The 22,138-nt window shown below is 44.8% G+C and overlaps 1 protein-coding gene across 10 annotated transcripts in view; it reads right to left on the minus strand.

Moving 5' to 3' along the window:
* LOC128383344 (nuclear factor 1 B-type-like) overlaps positions 1 to 22,138 on the minus strand; it is a 64,581-nt gene that overhangs the window by 13,344 nt on the left and 29,099 nt on the right. For 3 of the 10 annotated variants that reach the window (XM_053342973.1, XM_053342977.1, XM_053342971.1), the window contains exons 3-8: positions 9,744 to 9,800; positions 7,775 to 7,843; positions 4,584 to 4,704; positions 4,137 to 4,258; positions 767 to 898; positions 406 to 590 (exon numbers count right to left, since the gene is read on the minus strand). In XM_053342973.1, the coding sequence (XP_053198948.1) occupies positions 406 to 590; positions 767 to 898; positions 4,137 to 4,258; positions 4,584 to 4,704; positions 7,775 to 7,843; positions 9,744 to 9,800 (686 nt within the window). Of the gene's footprint in view, positions 1 to 405; positions 591 to 766; positions 902 to 4,136; positions 4,259 to 4,577; positions 4,705 to 7,774; positions 7,844 to 9,743; positions 9,801 to 22,138 lie in introns of all 10 variants that reach the window. The other 7 variants (XM_053342972.1, XM_053342976.1, XM_053342968.1 and 4 more) reach the window with 5 other exon arrangements.

Raw genomic sequence — 22,138 nt, forward strand, 5'->3', positions numbered from 1 at the left:
GTTTGGGTCTAATTTGGGGTTTGTAATATGATTTTTAAGACTTTCTGGACAGCACTGAGAAAGTGCCGTTTCATAAAGATATCAACATTTCATTCTAACCTTAACCTCCCATAAACAAAGGGAATGACCAGGAGCACGTTTTTGTGTAAAAGACAAAACAAAACAAAACAGGATGATATTTCTCTACTTGCAAATGCACCAATGAGGCAGTAATGAAATAATGACAAATGCATGCTATAATTTATCTTATCTTTAATCTCTTTAGGTCAGATGGGAGTAGAGCCGAACGAGATAACAAAGAACTACTCGAGGCCATGAAAGCCGTGCCAAACCAGCCTCTGACTTCTGGCCAGCAAACTGGCTTGTCTCCTTTAAAAAAAAAAAAGAATATAAAAGAAGACTGACCTGGCTGCTCTGCGGGCTGGACGGGTCGTATGACGGCACGTAGCTCTTGAGGGGATCAGCAGGGTTGAGGTGGGGCGGGTAGCGGATGGTGGTGTGCGAGAAGTAGGGTGACGGCGCCGGGGGCAAGATAGCCGAGGCTGAGAACTGCAAGGGCGAGTGTGGAGGGGGGCTCCTCGTCGATATAACTGCAGGACACAAAGAAGAGGAGATAAAGACTGAGTGTGGGAGAGGGAGTTCAGATAAAGCGATCATCATTGATCGTCGAGGGCAAATTGACTATCGGCATAGATTTTTCAACTGTGTTCATGAGGAAGCGGTTGATTAGAGCTCCCGATGCAGTGGGAGAGCTGGTGGAACTCACCACTGTGTCCTACACCTGTTAGGCCTGGGTGATGAGGCTGAGGGAAAGTGCTGAGTCGTGGTGAGGAGTCCTGTGGGGAGGTGGGGCTGAACAGCGGCTTCTCTGGCTTCTTCATGGTAGGAGAGGACATGTCTGCTGGTAGGAAAAACAAACACACAAACACACGAATGCTTGTCATTTATTCAGGCTGATTTGCACAGAAACTAAATGGCAGAAAGTGAAGAAAAAGACAGATTCTTACAGTAAAACGACTTCATTTCTGAACAAGAATATATATGGCAAGAATAACTTTTCTTAGAATGAGATTTAGGTTTGTTGCTGAAAATTGATTACAACATTTCCCTATAGCTTTGAGGAATTAAGTGTCAAAATGAAGTACGGTTCAAATTAACTAGAATTGGATCTGGATGGGATTAGTATTCTCAGGGGACACAGTTTTTCAGCAAAAGCAGATTTTACTTTGCAAATTAGAGACACGCAAAATTTGCATGGGTCAAAATCTCTGGAATCATGACTAATCACTGGACATCCCCAAGAAATATGAGTCCTGTGAATATTGGGCTTTTGTCGTCTCTGAGCAGACAATTATATCCAGTGAACTGACGCGCACTTGTAAAGCAGCCGGTCCCTCAAATAGGATTTAAGAATTTCAAGACCCTCACGTAATCTTAAATAGAATATTACACTGTAACATCTGCTCTCCTCAGCCTTACACGGTGTCTGACAAGCTACTGTAATTCCCCATGAATAATCCCAAAGGCTCAGCAGAAGACATGAAATTTGTTTAGAAGATCTGTGTATTTCTATAAGGTAAAGTATGTGCAAAAAAAAAACTTGTACGAGTCGCTCATTATTGCTGCTGTACACTTTCATGAGCAAGGTTCTGCTGTCACGGCGGTGTGGTTTTCAATTTTCCGTGGTGAGACACTGTCTGAAGGGAACGTGATAACAAATAGATGCGAGAGGCAATGGCCTATGTCTGCTTCTTCTATGAACATTCATCAAGTGCTTTTCTGGTCTGTCACAGATTCTTGAGGTGTATAACTTTCAAATCATCCATCTCTGACCCCCCCCCCAAAATAAGCTACATAAACCCTGTTGTTTGGGGCGTTGCTATAATATTAGTCTCTTTTCCTACAACGGGGGGGGGGGGAGGATCCACCCGAGCGACGGGAAGAATCACTCATCTCCAGAAAAGAGAGCGACAAAGGTGGCTGGAATTCAGGGGGATTTCCCAGTCTGAGGTTGCAAGAGGATACAGGCTTAAGTGCTTTCATTTTTGTGTCAAAGGCAGAAATACCTTGGAGAAGATTGATATTGCTGCTTAATGTTTCCATGTAAGAATATATAGGAACTATTTTCTGGAGGTGGAGGCGTTTAACTTTTCCTCTCTTCTGCTAATTAAATCCTTCACAGAACTGAATGTACTGCCTCGGGAAATGAATCTGGACAATTAATTACAAGTAATTAAACACATTAAATAGTTTAAATAAAAGACTCCTTGCACTTAGACCAGATCAGTTGTCTTTCACTGTCTCATATTTTTTGTATTAAAAGAGTAAATGTGTACTTATATAAAAATATTCCATGAAAAAGTCTAATTCAAGTGTACAGTACTTTCCCAGAGTAAAATGAGAGAGAAACAATTCCTCCTGCTACATGGTGAGGTTTTGTCGAACGACATCCATGTGCGAGAAATGACCGCTTGGCACTTGGGAGGCCTCATATGGGTTTAATATCACCCCACTTCTCATTTATTCTCTCCTGACAGAATAATGGCTGTCTTTGGAGAGTTTCCTACCCACTGCTTTCCCTTTCTCCTCGCCCAGAGTGTCTAAGTTTACGCAGAGCAATACTCTAAGGCCGTGTGCAGAGAGACAGTCTGAAATTTCATGTACCCACATTGGGCTGTGGTTAAATCCCACCAGTGCTGTGTCTCTTGTGTATCATCTGATGTTTTCCTCTCTCCAGCCTTCATACTTATTATGTTAGAATTGAAAAACAATACATAAGGGGACTGGAACGAAAAACAGGAAGAGGAGGTGTGCGGAGTTAAAACAGAAGTTAGGACCACAGAAGGCCTTGCTGAAGAAAATAGGTGGGACCTTTTATTTTCCAATCATTTTGTCTGTGAGACGTATCGTTTCCTAAGACCTCTGTTAGTTAAATCCAGAGGCGGTGCGGGCGCCAGAGTGTGGAGAGAAGTCAGCGGAGAGTGAGAATGATCCGGAAACACGGGACAGTGAGGCCTTAATTAAAAGGGGCGACGGGCTCTGCTCTGCACCAGGAGACAACGTAATGAGACATGCAAGCTGTCCCGTGAGGATCTCGCTTTCTCTCTTGAACAGAAACAAGCGTACACAAGAGCATGCTCGTCTCCCTGATACACACATCTTTACTTTTTCAATGAGCCACAAGTGTGGGATTATTAGGCAAGCGTTATTTCTTGAGCAGTCCTGAACAATACGGCTGGCACATGATCATTAAAACTCTACTGATAGGGTATTTCTTTTAAATTCAGCCAAGATGTATGTTCCAATTTCCTGATGAGTGATTATGTGACATGTTTGCCCTGCAGGTCTAATAGTTCAACATGAGGTTTGTAAACAGGAATCCTACCAGAACAGCGATTCAGAAGGTATTTCTGCTCTCTCCATGTGTACAAATTGAGATTTTCTACTATGTAAAAACTTGCATTTGCTTCTGTGATTTTCCTAGCATGGAAGAAAAACCTGTTATGAAGCTATAGGTAACATGAATAACCATACTGCCCTCATTTTTCAAGTAGTGAATTTCAGTTAGAACAGACTGTTCTCATAGTGCACACTGCATTACGGAATCCAATCTTTTCTCTGAGTAGGCGACAGGTGTGAGAGAATGCAGATTTACATTCAGACAGCGGTTCAAATGGATTTAAACATTTATATAACTGCGGACGCCTTGGGCTATCTCTGTCATGGTATGTATTTTAAGAGAGTGGAACAGGTTCATGGCCAGAGAAAAACAGATGCACTTCATCCGCAATGGGTGGCGGTACAGAACGGGTGGCGGCATTGAAGCACTTTGTAGTTTATGACAAGCTTGAGAGTTAAAGAGAGTTCAGCTGCTGTTTGAAAAACAAGGCGAGGTATTCATTTTAATCAAACCTGTTGTCATGCTATGAGGATGTACAAAGCATGAAAGAATAAACGCTCTTCTCTCCTTCACTGAGTTCCGTCAACATGCTTCTATTCAAGTCTGTGGCCATGCCCAACACTTAGTTTATGCAACTGTATGACCGTGATGCAGGATGTCACTGGAAAAGTGAACCCATGCATGACAAACCTCCCATAGGTAAATAAAGGAGGTCAAACAGAAACAGGAAAATCACCTCCGTCTCTATCGTGCCAGTTTGCCCTGCTGCTGGCTGGTGAGCTGGGTGACGAGTAGAAGTCGGGTCCAGTCGGGCTGGTGTCCATGTTCTCGTCCATGCTGACGGTTTTGGGCCTTTTGCTTTAGGAAAATGGAGAAGTGCATTTTAGTATCATGACTTTCAAGATGGTTAGATAGAGTATGGAGTGGTCGAGCTGGATGTTCAGCACTGATAATCTTGGACTGTGTGAGGATTTAGTTTGGAAATTAACAATACATAAAAAATATATATGCATATAAAAAGAAGGTATTGGACACAGGTCATGCACTGCCTCTGGCTAATCCTCATTTTTGTATTAATTATAATATTACAAATGAAAACAATGGGACTGCTCTGATTTTAGAATGAAGCGACTTTTCCTCTCTCTATCTTTAGCCTGTTTTTCTGCTGACAACTTACGCTGACCTGCCGGGAGGGGAGGACAGGGAGCGATGCAGCCCCACGCTGGAGTTCAGGTCGTGATAGTAGGGTTGGCTGGGCATGTCTGCCATGGAGAAGTTTACCGCTGCACCGTGGGTGATGGGCACTGCAGAGGACACAGAGAGACAACAAAGAGAGATGGTTATATGCTGAGATCACACTTAAGACAGAGCTCAATGTCAGCACTGTTGTGTATGATTGTCAGATGCTTCTTTGCTTCCAGCTAGAGACACGTCATTAATTGTGCAATAGCTTTACTGACTGTTATTGACTCATTGTGGTTAGAGGGCCTGTGCATCAAATGAAGTGCTCCCTACACTCAGGTTAACAGTCTGAGTCTGACCATCATCATTCTGCCTAACGCTCTAATTAACAAGTGACAGCTTCCTACATAGTTGTGGTTGAAAGCAGGAACATTTTCAAACAACTTGTACTTCTTTTACTTTTATGGTTGTATGCTGAAGTGATATTATTATTATTTTCCTCAGTAGTAGCATACATTATTTTCATTTCTTGCTTTAAGTTGGTGCCGTATGGTGCAAGATAGAATAATTTATTATGTCTTAAAACTTGTACAAGCTCCGTATCGAAAGCAAAGCACGGTAGACTTTTAACTTAATCCAGGTGCATCTACATTTTCTTCAACTCTGTATGGTTCAGTGTAGGACTCAGCAGTTTCCTCACAAAGTGATTTATAGTGGAAAAGGTGTTGTTTTCCACACTGCGGTCAAGGTGCGGGATATTGTTTCAAGGGAGGACGGGCCGGTGTTTACAGAACAAAAGGAGTTCGCCACCCATCCTCGCTCTTTCTCTCTCTCTCACACTCCCTCTGTCACTCTCTCTCTCTCTCTCTCTCTCTCTCTCCAGTGTGTGGCCCGCAAGGCAGCCTGCAGCTCGAGCGGTTGGTTGGTTTGGAGTCGATGAGAGGATGGAGTGTGTGGCGCCGTCTGTTGTGGTCTGAGGTTCACCACTGGCACGATCCCTCCGCCAGCCTCCGCCCTGGCAGCCCACTGTAGCCCTGGCAAAGGCCCCTACCCGCTGCTACCCATACCAAGCTGTCTGTGGAGGAATGCATCCGGCCCGAGGACGCTGAATACAAGTCCATTGTTTTTTTTATTTCATTCATGGCTGAGGATACCCCCAACCATCTCCCTCTCTGCTGGTTTCTCTCTTTCTCTCTTCTTGGCTCGGCACTTTATTTATGATGCCACTTGGCCGCCCTGCCAATCATCTCTGCCATTTAATAATATGGGCTTTGACTTCTAAGTTGAAAAAAAAAACCCAGTGAATCAAACAATGATGCTGCAAAATATATAATCGCTTTCCACACGCTGCAGCTTAGCAGCAGATTTGACTCCCTTTTACTCTATGCGTGGATTACAGACAATGTACTGTCTTCACAAATTTATATCCACAGTTTCATTCGCTCATGCCTGCCCACATTTTCTGTTGACAAAATATCTGTACACTTGCAGTCCCGGCTCCTGTTGCATTAATGAGAGCCCTCGTCGAAATGCTGGATTGCAAGTCAGCCTTGAACTCCGCAGCTCCCTTTGATGGACTTCAAAGAATGTCTCGACAGCCTGGAGAGTCGGGAGAGAAGCGCGATGACGGACGAGCGGCTGCTTAGATATCTTCCCAGGGAGTGACCGGCTGAGTGAGTGACAATTCCTGCGCGTCCGTCGACCTTTTTAAAATTCCAGCTCGAGTTCAGCGGGCTTTAGTGAAACCAGGCTCGGTCACATGAGAGCAAACACACCAGCGCGGCGGCCATCTGGTCAGGGGGCAAATTAAACACTAAACAAAAACACAATCTTTCAAAGGATGTTTAGTCTCTGAGCAGTGAACTGAATACGTTCTGCCTTTCAAAGTGTGATGTGTGCGACGGTTAAGACAGCCTGGCCCATGCTTCTACACCATGAGCACTCTGATACAGCAGGTAAACACACTACTAAATACTGTTTCATGTTCCTAACTCATTTGCATTAAATGATCCTCATTAGGATGTAATGCCAAAAGAAGTTGAGACTTTTTTGACAGTTCAGAGCATTTTAAGGGCTGCAACTTATAATTATTTTCATTATCAATTGAAGTCAAATATTTGATTAGATATTTAAAACTAGAACATATTCAAGTTTAGCTTTTTTCTTTAAAAGCATAAATAAAAATGATAAATCAATTATACTAGCATAATAGTTTTAATGAAAGGAAATGAACTACTTATTGATTAATTGGCTAATCATTGCAGCTCTAAACACACATGTGAGACACATGTTTTATGTTGTTTATTTCCTTATGTGATGGAAGTGGGTTCAAATCAAACCCCATCTGGAGCTGGTTTAGACTCAGAATCAGCTAGTTGTGGACTTGACTTTAACTGCGTTCCTAACTGTAACAGCGGGACTGGAATCCACAAAAGAGGTATGTTTCTTTTAAACACAGGTTGACGAGGTTGACTGGAGTCTACGTTCCCCCCCTGAGATCCAGCTCCAGCTCAGATGCGGTACAGGTAAACAGTGCCTCTGGGTGCTTACCGCTCTCAGAGGCAGAGGAGCTGCTGGAAGAGCAACCGTCAACGGCTTTGTGGAGGGCAGACATGTCCATACAAATACTCACAAGCTCATACAGACATCAGTGCAGTCATGTGTTTCTCTTATTGCAAAGCAGACTGGCCAAACTGGATTTACCACAGCACAGTCATACGCTGGATTTCAGTAAATGCACAGAGGTCGGGATTTGTAGGAAAGCTACAAGATACTGATTTGTTAGTGACAGTTGCGTGTATGCACATATATTCTTATGAATCACAGCATCTTTTGTTCAAACACCTGAGGACAAGTTTGAAGCTTCTGCAAAAACTGCTGACTGTTTTCAATTGTTCTACCTGTTAGACCTCTTCTCAGGACTCTGTGGGCATGTAGAGACTGCGATTGATTGACATCTCTCTGACTCTCCTAGTAATTTAATTACACCCGTTATGGACGGGAAACTCACAGCTTCATCATTCTTTTACATGCATGGCCTTCGGTGTCCTTGTGTGATTCCCAGCATAACCCCCCCCCCCTCCCCCTGCAGCCTGAGAAGAGGTCTAGCCAATGATGATGGTGAAAGAGCAACTGAGAACATCTGTGCAGGTGTGTGGGATGTTTACGAGGATGAAACGGCTATGTACTTACTTCTGGACACTCGCACCAGTTCTGAAACACTGAAGACTCCTGATTTGATGAAGCTGTCTTCCAAGTAGACTGTAGACACAAGAACAGATAGACACTCATTAGTAAAATAGGCTACATCATTACTGTAACTGTGATTTTTAACTTAATGCATTTTAAATTATAAAGTGCTATTCACTAAATACAATTACAATGAACGGATTTGATATGTCCACCAGCTACTGTCAACCATTCAAGCTTAATGTATCTTATTTCTTTTCTTTTTTTAAAAATAACATGTTATATTTAGAAGAGAACATGAGCTGAGTAAGGAAAAATAGGATGCTGAGGGATAAGGTCACACATACAGAGACAGATCATTACACAGGGATATAAAGACAAATGCATCCAGAATCATTCGCCCTTCTTTTCTTTTTTTTTGTGGTTGAAGGATAAGCATCATGTATCATGTAAAACAAACAAACAACCAACAACAACCAAAAACTGCAGTTATAGTGTCTATTTCCCAGTGGTTAGGGTTAGGGGTTAGTAGGTTAGGGTTGTTAGTGTTTAAACTGAAAGCTTTCTATGCTGGAGAGTGAAGAGTGACAGGACAGGTGTGTGATGAGGAAGATCAACTCCAACTAATAAACCCATGCCGAACTGCTTCTAAACTGGCAATGTTGACAGTATCAGTATCAAGGCCAGAAATATCCACCTTAAAAAGCCATCCGCCGTAGTAATGCTCTTCAACATCATTTTGGAACTGAAAGATTTGTTCTTATCCAATGTAAATAAACGCTTTTAAAGACTTCCTTGGAATCATGAAGCTGCTCTGCAAACAGACAATTTTGACGCCGCCAGCTTTTTTTTTTCCTCCTCTTCTAAAGAAATATTTTTAGACTGAACGTAACAACAGATGATTTGTTATAATGTCATTTTTTTTTTGCAGCGTTGGCGCATCCGGTGCGTTCTGTACAGTATGACCTGCCCGGGATTAGGCAGCGCTAATCAGAAGCCGTCAGTCAAATAAAACAGCCAGACAAGTTACTGACACCCAAATGACTCTGGCTTGACTTTGATGCCATGCCAAGGGCACTCGGGCCGTGCCAGAAAGATATGCGGGCGGCTCCGTTGGCACCTACAAAGCCTAATGCCTCCAGTGAGCCTACGGCTTTTGCGGGGAACTGTGCCACTGCAGAGGGCCTCCCAGGCCTGAGTCATTGGCTCACTAGCATGTTTTCCTTGGCACTCGTATCGACAGAACCTGCTCTTGAGGTAGAAAACTAATTATACTTCTCAAACTATTTTCATTCCAACATTGTGACGACACAGCGCGGGTCAGTCCAGGGGAACAACAGCGCTGTCAGAGAATGAGACTCTCCACAGCGCTGCTTTGCTGGCACACCTTGACTCAGTCAGCTATCAGCCAAAGGTGCAATCTGCTGTAACGTTTTCACTCCAGGTCTTAAGCATCTCCTCCCCCCCCCCCCCCCCTTCCTTACATTGTGTTTGATGTTACCACCGGGATGATGACGATTCAGATTTTATGAACTAATCAAATTTTATTCCTGCACAGTCCATGCAAAGTTAAAAACTACGGCCTCAGCCAACAGATGTCACACAGAAGTGGAATAATAAACTTGTCTAGTTTGTATTGATGGTTTTGTATGGATTTTTTATGCGGCTGAATTAGTGGAGTATTCACTTTAAAAAATCCTATTAAGCTCAACATCTTGTGTTTTTGTTCCCCGTTTTTTTTTGTTGTCAGTGGATCACATGGCACAAAAAGCTCCTTTTTCTTTTTTTTTGGTTGCAGTGAAGGCATTATAGTATAGCCTGAATGTCACTGAGTTCACTGGAGATCTAGATCAACACTATTTAAACTAGGTAAATTATGGTGTACATAAGCCGCTGTACAGTGTGCGAGCAGCAGAGGAACAATAGAGCGATGACAGGAGGGAGGAGGGAGGATGACTGGTACTGTACATACCTGGAAGAGGGTTCTTGCCTGGCTCATTGTTACTGGGACTTCCTGACTGCTGCGAGTCTGCGAACACACAGAGAGAGAGGGGTGGGGGGGCCGTTAGTACAGCAAGAGTACAATAACATGCCATCTTACTGAAATGCTGTTTTCTTGTCAGCATTGATCGCTTCTGTAATCCTCAGTAGCTAAGTTCCTAAAACTTTGTGCTTTTACAGGCACTTATTGAGTCTAAGTCATTGTTTGCCTCACAGCTACCTCGGTTAACTTTAACTTCTCTCAGGACACTCAACAAGACAAAGTGCATTTCAGGACCCAGGTATTTCCTTCCTGGGTGCCTAAATGTTTTACTTATCTACCAGTCAAGGAGAGCATACCCACTGTACATTAAACAAGACAGTTTTGTTTGAACAGCATTATCATTAATGGGAGAGCAAACTGAAGAAAAAAAAGGCTGCGTCTGACACAGGATAGCCTAAAAGTTTTTTACCGGCAGACCTCTGTGTAATTTTTCAAAGGGGCTGAGGGAGTGTTGAGGGGCTGGGGGGGTACAGAATGTGTTCGGTCCTGCTGTGCAAGGTACGAGCACAGAACAAAACGTGAAGAGAGGAGAGGAGGGGCGGGGAAATACAAGGAAACATGAGTGGAATTCTTTCCACCGGCAGGCTGACGTCTTTTACCTCCAACCCTCGCTGGGAGGGAAATCTATCATTCCTCAGCTCTGGCCGATCACTGACAACTTTTCTTTAACATTGTGCGACACAGGAAGTTGTGAAACATCGAAATTAACGATATAAATCACTGTCGGTTTTTAAGTCTTGGAAAATGTGATTTGTTGTGTGCTGGAAAGAAAAACCAGCACCTAGCGAGGCCTTGCAACCATACATGCAGGGACACTGAACTGCTGCCGTGCCAAGCGGTGAGCGGCGGTGTCTGAGTGGACCCCCATAATGACTCAAAACTAGCCCGGGCCCACACATGCCCCGAGACGGAAAGAGCCCAATGAGAAACAGCAGGGAGATTATCATCTACGCCTTTAACAAGAGAGAGCCGAGACAAGAAGTGAGAGACAGTGAACTCAGATACCCTCGCCTTGCAACAACACCCCTTTTCCTGCCGCAGCTCTCATGAGCTGTGTTACAGAGGCAACGCAGAGAGGGAAAGAGAAGGAAGGAGGGAGGGGGAGGGTGGGGTGGGTTGGGTTGGGTTGGGGGGTTTTAGAGAGAGAGAGAGAGAGAGAGAGAGAGAGAGAGAGAGAGAGAGAGAGAGAGAGAGAGAGAGAGAAGAAAAAAAGTTGAAAGATTTATCCCTTTCTTGTTCTCTCTCCGTGTCTCTCTCCCTCTCTCTCTTGTTCCCCCTCTCCTAAATTTGACTATTAAACAGCACTGCAAAAACAGAATGTTCTTGGCCGAAGCTCAACAATGACAAAGTAGGGAGGGAAGAGGACCATACGTTAAGCAAAAAAAAAAAAAAAAAAAATCCCCTCTTTTAGTATGCTTGGCCCTAAAAACGTACGAGCAACGTGCAAGTTATGGTCGTACGATATATCTCTGTTCTGCTTCCTAAACACGTACAAACATAAGCTTGACATATGCTTTCTCATGGTGTAGGCCTACAGGTTTTTAGAGGATCTCTGTTCAATCTCTCCTATTCACACGCACAACAGTTTGAAGATATTTAAAGCAGTTAGGGCTGCAACTAACAATTATTTTCATGGCTGATTACTTCTGACTGAGTGAAATGGCAAAAAAGTAGTGAAGAAATGCCAATTACAGTTACACACAACTCCAAAAATGTTTCTTTCATCTTTGAAACGGTCCAAAACCCCAAAATATATGCACCTTATAAAACTATGGATATAAAACAGAGAAAAGCAGCAAACCTTTAATTTAAACCTTTCATTAACTTGTTGCAGATTAACATCATGTTAAAGTCGTCACACTCAGCAAAATGTAAGTTTCCTTTGCCTTGCATTCAATGGCAGTGAGTCAGTGCCCTTTACGCACACACACACACACACACACACACACACACACACACACACACACACACACACATACATATACACAGAGTGTGTTAAGCAGCTTTTGTGGGCGAGTGGAGGTTTGTGTGGATTTGGCACAGCACATGTCCATAAAGTGATTGCGGGGAGCTCAGTGGCCTTGTCTCCCCGTCTTCTCCCCTCCCTCCCTCCTCCCCCCTCCCCCCGCCCCTGCCACTTTCAGAATCATCCATCAGTCTAGTTACAACTGCCAACTCTACGCTCGCTCCCTGAGAACTGCTGAGAGGGGAAGAACGGGCAGGGGGAGTGAAAAGAGCACCAGAGAGTGGTGAGGAGGTAAGCGTTGAAAATGTTTTAAAAAAAAAAAAATAAAAAAGGGGAGTGTGAGGGGGAAGAAAAGGGGCGAGGAGGTGGAGGTGGGAGAGGTGCGCCGATTCATTTAGATGGGATCAGAGTTTTGTGTTTTGTTTTGTTTTGTTTTTTTCAATTCGTCTTCAAGGGCTGCACAGGCAACCATGACAAAAAGAGCAGATGGTCGTGGCAATTAGAGATCCCAGGCAGCATCTTCCAGCATGAGGCCTCGCTGTAGCACCAGGAGAGACCACCTGGATGACTCAAGGTGGGATGCAAGCATATGGCGCATCTGCCAGGCCTGCGCCAGAGCTGGAAACACCTCCCCTATTGCATTACATTTTACCTTTGACCCAAGAAGGGCAGCATCAGGCTCCTTCTATTTCTTCCTTTTCTTCTTCTTCTTCTTCCACAGTAATTATATTATTTATTACAGTGCATATTTGTCAGGCTGGAGGTGTGCTGCTTTTATCTAATTAACATTTTATATAGAATACTGTCTGTTTTGTCAATCAACAGGTATCTAAATAAATCTTATTTTTATTTTTTTAACTGGTTTCAAAAGATTATCTTGGATTATAAATAGTTGATGCATGTCAGAGCAAAAAGGTTAAAAGAAGTGTTTGCAGAGCTCAGAGACAGGATCACCTGCTCAATAACATCCTAAAAGTGAAGCATGGTGGTGGCTGTGTCATGCTGTGGGGGTGTTTGTAAGCGGCAGGGACTCAGGGGGGCTTGTCAGGGTAAAGTACAGAGATAACCTTAATGAAAACCTAGTCCAACAGGACATTGACCCTAAGCACACAGTTAAGACAATATAGAAGTGGCTTAGGGAATCTGTGAATGTCCTTGAGTGGCCCAGTCAGAGCCCTGACTTGAACCCAAACGAACATCTCTGAAGAGACCGATCCAACCTGACAGCTTGAGAGGAATTGCAGAAAATCCCCAAATCCAGGTGTGCAAAGCTTGTCACGTCACACCCAGGAAGACTGTAAGAAGGCTGTAATCGCTGCCAAAAGCGCTTCAGCTAAGTACAGAGTAAAGGGTTTAAATACTGTGTTTTCAGATTTCACCTTTTTAATAAATTAGCAACTAAATCTTAAACTCTGTTTTTGCTTTGTCATTATGGGGGAATTGAGGATAGATTGATGAGGGGAAAAAGTTCATTTAAATGATTTTAACATAAAGCTGCAACATAAACTGTGAAAAACAGTAAATGGGTCTGAATACTTTCTGAATGCACTAAAAGGTGTCCTGTGCAGAAGCCCGGCCAATCCGATAGTCTTCAAATAAACAGTAGTGTAACCTGTAAATAAACAGTTGCGGTCGAGAAGGCTGGGCTTTGCCCTGGGAGCTTGGCAGGGCCTGATCACGGGGCCAGACACCACACAGACACACACACACACACACACACACACACACACACACACACACACACACATATAAACACGCACGTACACACACGGCCCTTTTCCAAAAACAACATTTCTTGGCACCCTCCGTCCCTGCCACTTGTTTAAATAAACAAACCAGTTCATGAAGGAAGTGAAAAAACAGTACCACGTATGAATCAGATTATCTACTGTTACTCAGCAAAAAAAAAAAAAAGCAGGGAATTGAAGCAGAAGAGGGGGCTTGTGGGTATTTTGGATGTGTCCACGAGTTCTTACACCTTCTTGTCCGGTGGGATACTTATCATACCACTGTAACGATTAGGGCAATTAGGGGTAATGGCAACAGAATTCTGGCTCGGCAAGAAAGTTTCTCAGTGCTTGTGAGGTTTCTCCACGCCCAAGTCTGTTACTCGCCTGGATTTATAATCACTAAAACACTCACACACACTCTCCCTAACCCACCCTCTCATTTTTTGGCATGATACTCATTCTGTTCCCACTAAATTGCGGAACACACATGCACATACACACAGAGTGTGGATTAAATTAGCCACATAGTTTGGGAAACTTTCTTTCTTTCTTTTTTTTTTTTTTTTGACAGCGGCGGTGCACGTTTACTAGCCCGCAAACACTTGCAGACACGTACAGATATCCTCCACAAAAAAACAGTGCGCACGCGCGACACGCACACCCTGCAGATGCATACCGCTGTCGACATTTCAGGAGGAGAAGCCTGTCTGGCAGCCATTTTATGCCGAGCGGGGTTCTGTGCACATGTATAGCACTCTGGCTGCCAGAGGCATGGGTCCCGAGCCAAGACGCATTTCAGCAGCCTGGGGAGGCGAGGGGAGGGGAGCGTGGAGGAGAGGTGGAGAGGGGTGGACTCCCGGAGAAGTAGGGAAACAGAGAGAGGGAGAGGGGCAGAAAATATCAACCTAATTACGGAGCAGCTCCGATGCGTAATGTTTCGACAATACAGCTGCTCCTGAGTAAATATTTGATGTGGCCAAGCTCAGTGTCCTCCTGCTTTTCTTTCCTGTTCCGCTGCAGGAGACTCCAGTTGGTCCTTCCTTGAAAATGCACAGCCCAAATATGTGTGTGCATGTCTGTGTGTGTGTGTGTGTGTGTGTGTGCGTGTTTGTGTGTGCAGCACGGGGTCATGCAAGTCTTGACAGTATGCATAAATGACTGTACATGCGTTGGTATGTAATGTGTGTGTCCGTGTCCTCCCTGCTCCTGGTTTCTATCATTCACAGCTTTGTCGATGACCTCACACTACTTGGGCTGGCTTCCAACAGCCAGCAGAACCTGCTCTCTTCTCCAAATCTCTTTCTTTTTTTTTTCTCTTGTCTTCGCTATCTGTCTATCGCTGTCCCTGCGCCTGCAACAGTATCCGTCCTCTATTGTATCTTTTCATACCCGCCTCTGTGTGTATATCTACTATTCTGTGTATCCGTGGCGATATCGTCTTATCCGGTGAAAAGTGCACACTGTATCTTTTTTCAAATTTGTTGATTTTTTTTTTTTTGGCCCATATCTTCATTTCTTTCACTTTACTCCTTCTTTTTCTTTTAATGTTTCCATCTGTGTCCCACCCCCCCACCGCCCCCCCCCCTTTTGCCACCTATTTTAAATGCCCTCTCTCTACGTCTCTCTCTTTTTTATCTCTTTGTCTCTCTATCTCTCTCCTCTCTCCCTCCCTCGCGCTTTGTTGTCTAAACAAAGTGGCCTTTATCAGGATGAGCCGCAACCCAAACAAGCCAAACAAAAGATATGGGCGAGGAAATCTGCCCGCAGAAGAGGGAGGATCTTATCGTGCCAGCCATTGTGTGCCAGCCTGCCAACTGGCGATGCCCCCCGCCGCCGACCCCCTTCTCTCTCTCTCTCTCTCTCTCTCACACACACACACACACACACAGACCAACACACACAGCAAATTCTAGCATCTCTGCCCCCTTACCCCCCCCTCCCAATGTCCTCCCCCTCTCCCACCCCGGACTCATGCATGGCATTCTGCAAAAAAGGGCTGGCACCTGACCTGGCCCTAAAGGAGAGTGATATTGACGAGGGCGAATGAAAGGAAGACAAACGCTGCAGAGCCGAAACGAGGCGCCATCTTGGGGGTGGCGTTGTCACATGGGGGGGAAGATGAGTTCTGACAGTAGAGCAAATTAAAAATGTAGGAACACAAAACAAGCACCTGATCTAACTTCTTTACCTGCACGTGGTAGGGCTGGGCATTCAACCTCAACACTTTTGGAGTAGTGGATATTGAAAATTGATCAGAAAATTGCTCGGCCAGTCTTCATTTATTAATTCTGTGATTAACCCTTTCTTTATTTATATCACAGTTCTGCTCTGTTTTTTTTAACTGTATTTTATGAGGATGAGTGATAGTATGACTGTATTGTGTTGAGACAAAATGAAATATGTGAATTTGAGAGGTTTGGCCTATTTTGTTGAATAAAGTAATGGTTCTAATATCTAGTATTAATACCAGAACTTGGGTATTGTATTTGTATTGGCATTGAAAATGTTCAGACGATACTTAATCTGAGTAAGTAACATGTGAGCCACCGAGTCAACATCTTATGATTCTTAAAAGTCTTTCCAGCAATATTCAACCTGCTTTCTAATAAACTTACAGCTTCTTCCATGCCTTGTTGTTGGATTTATAATCAGTGATACCTGTGCACAGACAGAAATGCACAGTATTATATTCCCTTTGACAAACTACGGCTGTGTCCCCCCCGACGCTGGCTATACACTGCGTGACACTGTAATGATTATCTCATAATTGAAACAAGGCAAGTATTTCTTATTGGCTTGAAGGAGCACCTGGTAATCCAGATAGCTACCCTATCAAATGACTGCCTCTGACGGGGAATGCAGGTACAGTAGGATGAGTTACACACACACACACACACACAAACACACACACACACACATACACACACACACACAGAGAGAGAGAGACACACACACAGACCAAAGAGAGAGAAAGGCACAGAGAAAGTGAGAGGGGCAAAGTTGAAACGTCTGTGAGAACAATGACATTTTGCCTTCTTTTCTCTAAGACAGACACCACAGACTTGTTCAATAGAGCAGAAGGGGCGACATACACACACAGGCACACACACACACACACACACACACACACACACACACACAGTAGGACTGTCAGGGTTTTGAGACTTATGGAATCAAGTGGGATCCCAGCCCAGACAAGAACAATGAGAAGCCATATAGTGTGTGTGTTTGACTGTGTGTGACCCAGCTCACTTGTGTCTCTCTGTCTAAGAGTGCATCTCTCGACGTGAGCACGCACATGACCGCCGCCGCCTCGCTGTGTATGGGCGCGCGTGCATGGATCATCAGTGTGTGTTTGTTTCTAATCGGTGCATACTAATGCCGGTGAAGAGCGGGCCCTCTTTCTCTCCGCCGAGTCTCTGTGCCTTCTCCTCCGTAAACTCTCACGGCAGTGAAAAGAGGAGAGCATTTTAACCGAGCCGGGAGGACAACAGGCTCCTCATTGAGGTCACCAAACAGTGTGGACGGGGAGGGAACGCATTCAGTGGCGAGTGGGCCTTGAACAAGGGACTGAATGGCCTGACGGATCATTAGCCACACCGGCCCGGGAGAGGAGAAGGAAGAACCTGGCAAGCACAAAGGGATACACAACCACAAAACCAAGGATGCAGTTGAGGGTTAACCCATCCGAATTCAACTTCCGCACCTTTTAATTTGTGCAATAAAGTTTACCCGGCTCCCCACAGACGCGCGACATCAAACGCAAACACGTAAGCAGTGAGCCTCACACGGCACACAGCAGCCTCCATTCATGTAGTCATGCTACATGTGCGCACACACATTGAGTTCACACACGCTGACATGCATGCATGCAAAAACAGGGGCACACACCCAGCGTCCCGCAGCGAGCTGATCTGTGCTGTACATGTGCGATGCAGTCAGCGGCCGAGCTGCAGACAAACTACACAACACAATGTGACACAGTGGCTCATCTGTCCCATGAAAAATGAGCAAGCTGGCCTCCAGTCAGCACACTGCGCCCCACTTAATGTTTCCACCTCCTCCCACTCTCTCTGTTTGTCCTTTTCTCACAATGTGGCCTTTCCTTTTGCTTCTTTTTTTTTATTACATTCCTTTTTTCTTTTCCTCTTTCTGTATCTCCTTTTTTTTTTAATTCTTTCCATTCCTGTCACTTTCCTCTCAGCTAGCAGAATAAACTTTTTATCTCCTTCGTGGCACCTGGAAGCCTCCAATGCATTAGCTGATGAACACAGATATATCCATGAATGATTATGTTTAGTGGTGAAATGAGGTAATTAATAGAAAATTTGGTGGATTTAAATCAATTAGTTGATTGGCAGAAAATGTGATTTTGATAATCTTATTTATAATTTAAATCGTTTATTATGCGAAAAAAGGTCAAATGCTTGCTGCTTTAAGCTTCTCTATGTGAAGATTTGCAGCTTTTCTCTGTTTTGTAAACTAAATATTTAGGTTGGGGAGGGTTGATTGGTAAGAAAAAGCAAGCTGAAGGCTTTCACTTTGCACTCGGGGAAATAATAATGGGCATGTCTGACTATTTTCTGACATTTTATAATCTGAAAAATGAATTGACTAATCAAAAATGATGAAGCAGTAATGGAAATAGTTGTGCGGTAACAGCTTTAAAACTGTTTGCACATGTAAAACGGATTGGATGATTTTCCATAAGTGTGGTCTCATCATTAACAAGTTTAATCAGCGTCAAGTCTAGCCTGTGAGAAAAAAGAACTTTGCATCTGTGTTGAAACAATGGGCCCATCAATGGCCAACCTCGGCATCTTTTTGGTATGCACCAAACAAACAATTAGCTTTGTTGCAGCGTAATTGACTGGCAGGACCGGGTGGCATTTACATTCGCCCGCTGTTGCCACCCTGCCATTCAGTGGGCCGTGGTAAAAAAGAATAGGTCCATACGAGGGTGGAAGGTTGGCCACATCTCTGTGGTTTGAAGACACTGCTTTTTTTTTTTTTTCTCCGCCGTGGCAAACTTCCAAGCAGGAGCGTTTTTTTTTTGTTTTTTTTTTAATGCACGGCTGTGGAGGAAAGAGAGAAGGGAGGGTGGAGTGAGGACGAGACTATAGATTTAATTATGCATGCGTGTTTTCTCATTCATTGTAGTGGTGGGAAGGGGAGAGGGAGAGGGTAAGGGGGTGTGTGGTGGGAGGGTTGGGGGGGGGGGACAGACCAATGACATTCCGTCGTTGTAGTCCTCCTCCTACGCACACACACATACACACACACACACACACAAGGAGCAGTCTGGGAGCGAGCCGCTATGAGGTGACACTCACCGTCTGGAGACTAGCCAAAACAGTCCATTAACTCCTAGCCAGTAGTTAAGAGGAGAAGAAGGAGAGAGGTGGCGGTGGGGAGGGTGGAGAGGAGAAAAGAGGAGGCGGATGAGAGATGGGGGAGTGAGGGGTGGGAGTGGGGGGACGGGGGTGCAAGAGGGTGAGGTGGCTAGCCGATGGGTTGGTGGGCGGAGCATGTGAGGGGGGAGTAAAAAAAAAAAAAAAAAAAAAGGAGAGAGTCTGAAGTCTTTCAGGATGTGAGGGTGGGGGGTATTTCTGCAGTTTTGTAGTTGTGAATGAATCAGCGGGGTGGCTGGTTGAGGGGGGGGCTGTGCACGAGCGTTCACTGTTGGCGATTATGCTCTGTGGAGGCAGCTCTTGAGGAAAAGTAAGACTGTGTGTGTGTGTGTGTGATGGAGCAGAGGTGGTGGGGTGAGCGGTGGATGCAGCGAAAGAGAGAGGACAAGGGAGATAGATCCAAAACCCCCCAGTCAGGCAGACAGACCTTTGACAGAGGAGCTCTGTGATTCGCCTCTTTCATCTTCAGAACCCCCCTATCCAGTCGGATAATTATGAGACAAATGCACCGGACCCCTGCTGCTTGAGTGGCAATGGGCATGGGAGGCCAGAAACACAGAGAGAGGGTTCAAACCTGCACGTCTCGACTGGTCCGGAGGGAGGGGGGACAGAGGGAATGAGAGAGAGGGGGAGGGGGGAGGGGGGGGGTGTTAAGGGGTCTGGGAAATTCCCCACTCTCCCAAGAGAGGCAAGTTGGCCCACAGATCATAGTTCAGGGACAGCCTGGTTGTGATACTAGCGAGGCTTAACTGGTTTTAGCCGCCAACTTCCTTTCAACCTCCACACACTCTCACACACACACTCTCTCACACACACATAAGCATGCAGTTTAGAAAATGTTGCATTGTTTGGTTTTCAAACGCACCTTTCTGTTAAACATCTGAAACCCACTCCCCTGCTTTCTGACTTGCAGCTGGCAGAGTTTTGTCGCGGCCGAGCCAGTTCACAACATGTTGTTTTATTAATGTATTTGATGGCGCTCTGGTTTGCACTGATAAGGGAGCACAGTTAGGAACTGCAGTGATACCTACATCTTTATCTCACACCAACCACGCTTATACCCTACCCACGCCTTACCCCTAAAGCAAACATGCATGCTAAATTCAATTACGCTTCACTACAGATTCTGCTGAAAATCAATTTGCAAATCTGTAAAACTACTTTGAATTCAAAAGTGATTTATGTGAAAGTAATGTAAAGTTAAGAAAAAGAACAAGCCTCATAAGCTTGTATTTTATGTCAATAATTTTTGGGGGTTTTTGATATTAACAGATGGAAACAACTTGTGTTTATTTTTCTTTTCATTTCAATTTCAGAAGCAAAGTCACTTCATTTTGACTCAAGCCTGTGTAATGTGTGTCTGTGAGGTCTGTGCCAGTGATGTGTCAGTGATTGTCAGCGCTTACGACGGCGTCAGGCCTCAGCCAAGAGGAGTTTCCCACTGGCGAGAGCAGCAGGCCGAGCCAGGGCGACTGGGTGCTCCCTCGCAGGGCAAAATGGCTCTCCTCCAGCTGGGCGAGAGGCCACCGAGGATCCCTGCCACCCATTGCCACTGTTTGCACTCTCTGAGCTCTGCCAGGCGAGCAGCGGTAAACGCACACAAACACACGAGTGCACACATACACACACACACACACACATGCGTACACAGTGCACACACCTTAAACTGGGTACGTGAAAGGAATTATCCGATCATAGAATGCCACCACATCTAAGACCAGATCTTGGCCCAAAACAGACAAAGAAAACAAAGCGCGCACTCAGTCAGACGATTTTGCTGGCACTGCTCCCCTGGAACGGGACATAGGGTGGAGAAGGGGGGAATCAACCACAGAGTTTAATGTGTCATTACAAGCATAAAAACAGACTACTGACATTGCCAACAGATGTCGAGCCAGTTTATTTTTGCCATTACAACTCCAGTAGGGAATGAAGCGGCAGGTGCAAATGAGCGCAGTCTTAAAGCTTTCGTCTTTACTATCCGGGCTGCTGTTGCTGCATCATCATTTCTCCTGATCTGTTATTCAGACGTGCATCATGAGGATAAAGCCGGATATCACACCTCAATACTGACTCTGTGTTCCTGTAGTGCAGAGGATTAAATACTGTCAGGTACCAAAAGCTGTGGTCAGATTTGGAAACCATTTTTTTTAACATGTGATCAAACTGCTTCAGATTTAAATTTGCTGGTTTTTGACTGTTTTATTTTTAAGTTCTTGTACAGCTGCAAGTGTTTAGGCAACATTTAACATTTGAGAACTTTGTGTCAAACCCCCCCCCCCCTCCAAAAAAAACCCAAACCTTTGTGCCAAAACTCAGGTACTGTTCTGCCGCTTGTGCATGAAAAATCTCTACATGTGGATTTAGTGTAACGTGTAAAACGGTACCTTCTGGCGGATTGCGGGCCAATTTTTAAGAGTGGTAGTTGTAATAATGCCCGAACCTTTCTAGACTTTGCACTTCTAAAAGTGTAGTAATGACTTCAGGTTTTAACTCTTAATGTTGCACATTGGTGGGGTTTGTTGGTGGTTAAAGCGCCGGCTGCCTGCCGCATGGCCAGTAAAACTCCTCCTTCCCCGTTAATGAGCCTGGAGACGGGGCTTTTGGAGGCCCCCAGTCAGAGCTGGCCTGAATCAAAGCATCCGTGGGGATCGAGGCTCGGGGGCAAGGGGGTTTGTTGAAAGAGTGGGGTTCGGGTGTCTCCACTGGCACAAGACCAGGGAGTAAAGCTATAAGGCAACGAGGGAAATTACAGGCGTAATTAACCAAAAACCACCGGTCTTATAAAGAATGGTGTTGGTGGAATCACTGCGTCAAGTAAGTGCTCATCTGGTGAGCCACAGTCAGATTGAGAGCAGTGGTTTAAAAAAACAGCATCATAAAACAGGTTCTCACATAACTCAAGAGGGAGTGACAGTGGCTGTGCCCGCCACAAGGTCAAAGTGTTGGCAGCCATCCAGAGACAGAGGAGCTCCTCCACTCTTCATGGACCCTCCAACTGTCTGCAGATATCCAGCTTAGAGCAGTTAAGGTGCAAGCCATCTTTGCTCTTTGTGGTTGTCGGTCCCAGATGCACAATTCAAACGCAAACATCCAGAGACTTAATACAGTCAACAGCCCGTCACCACAACAAAGCACCATATAATCATGACAAAACATCTTGGTCTTACAAGAGATCAAAATGTAAATCTAATCGCTCAGGTTTAACAGAATAGT

This window comes from Scomber japonicus, chromosome 22 (genome assembly GCF_027409825.1).
Source record: "Scomber japonicus isolate fScoJap1 chromosome 22, fScoJap1.pri, whole genome shotgun sequence".
NCBI lineage: Eukaryota > Metazoa > Chordata > Actinopteri > Scombriformes > Scombridae > Scomber > Scomber japonicus.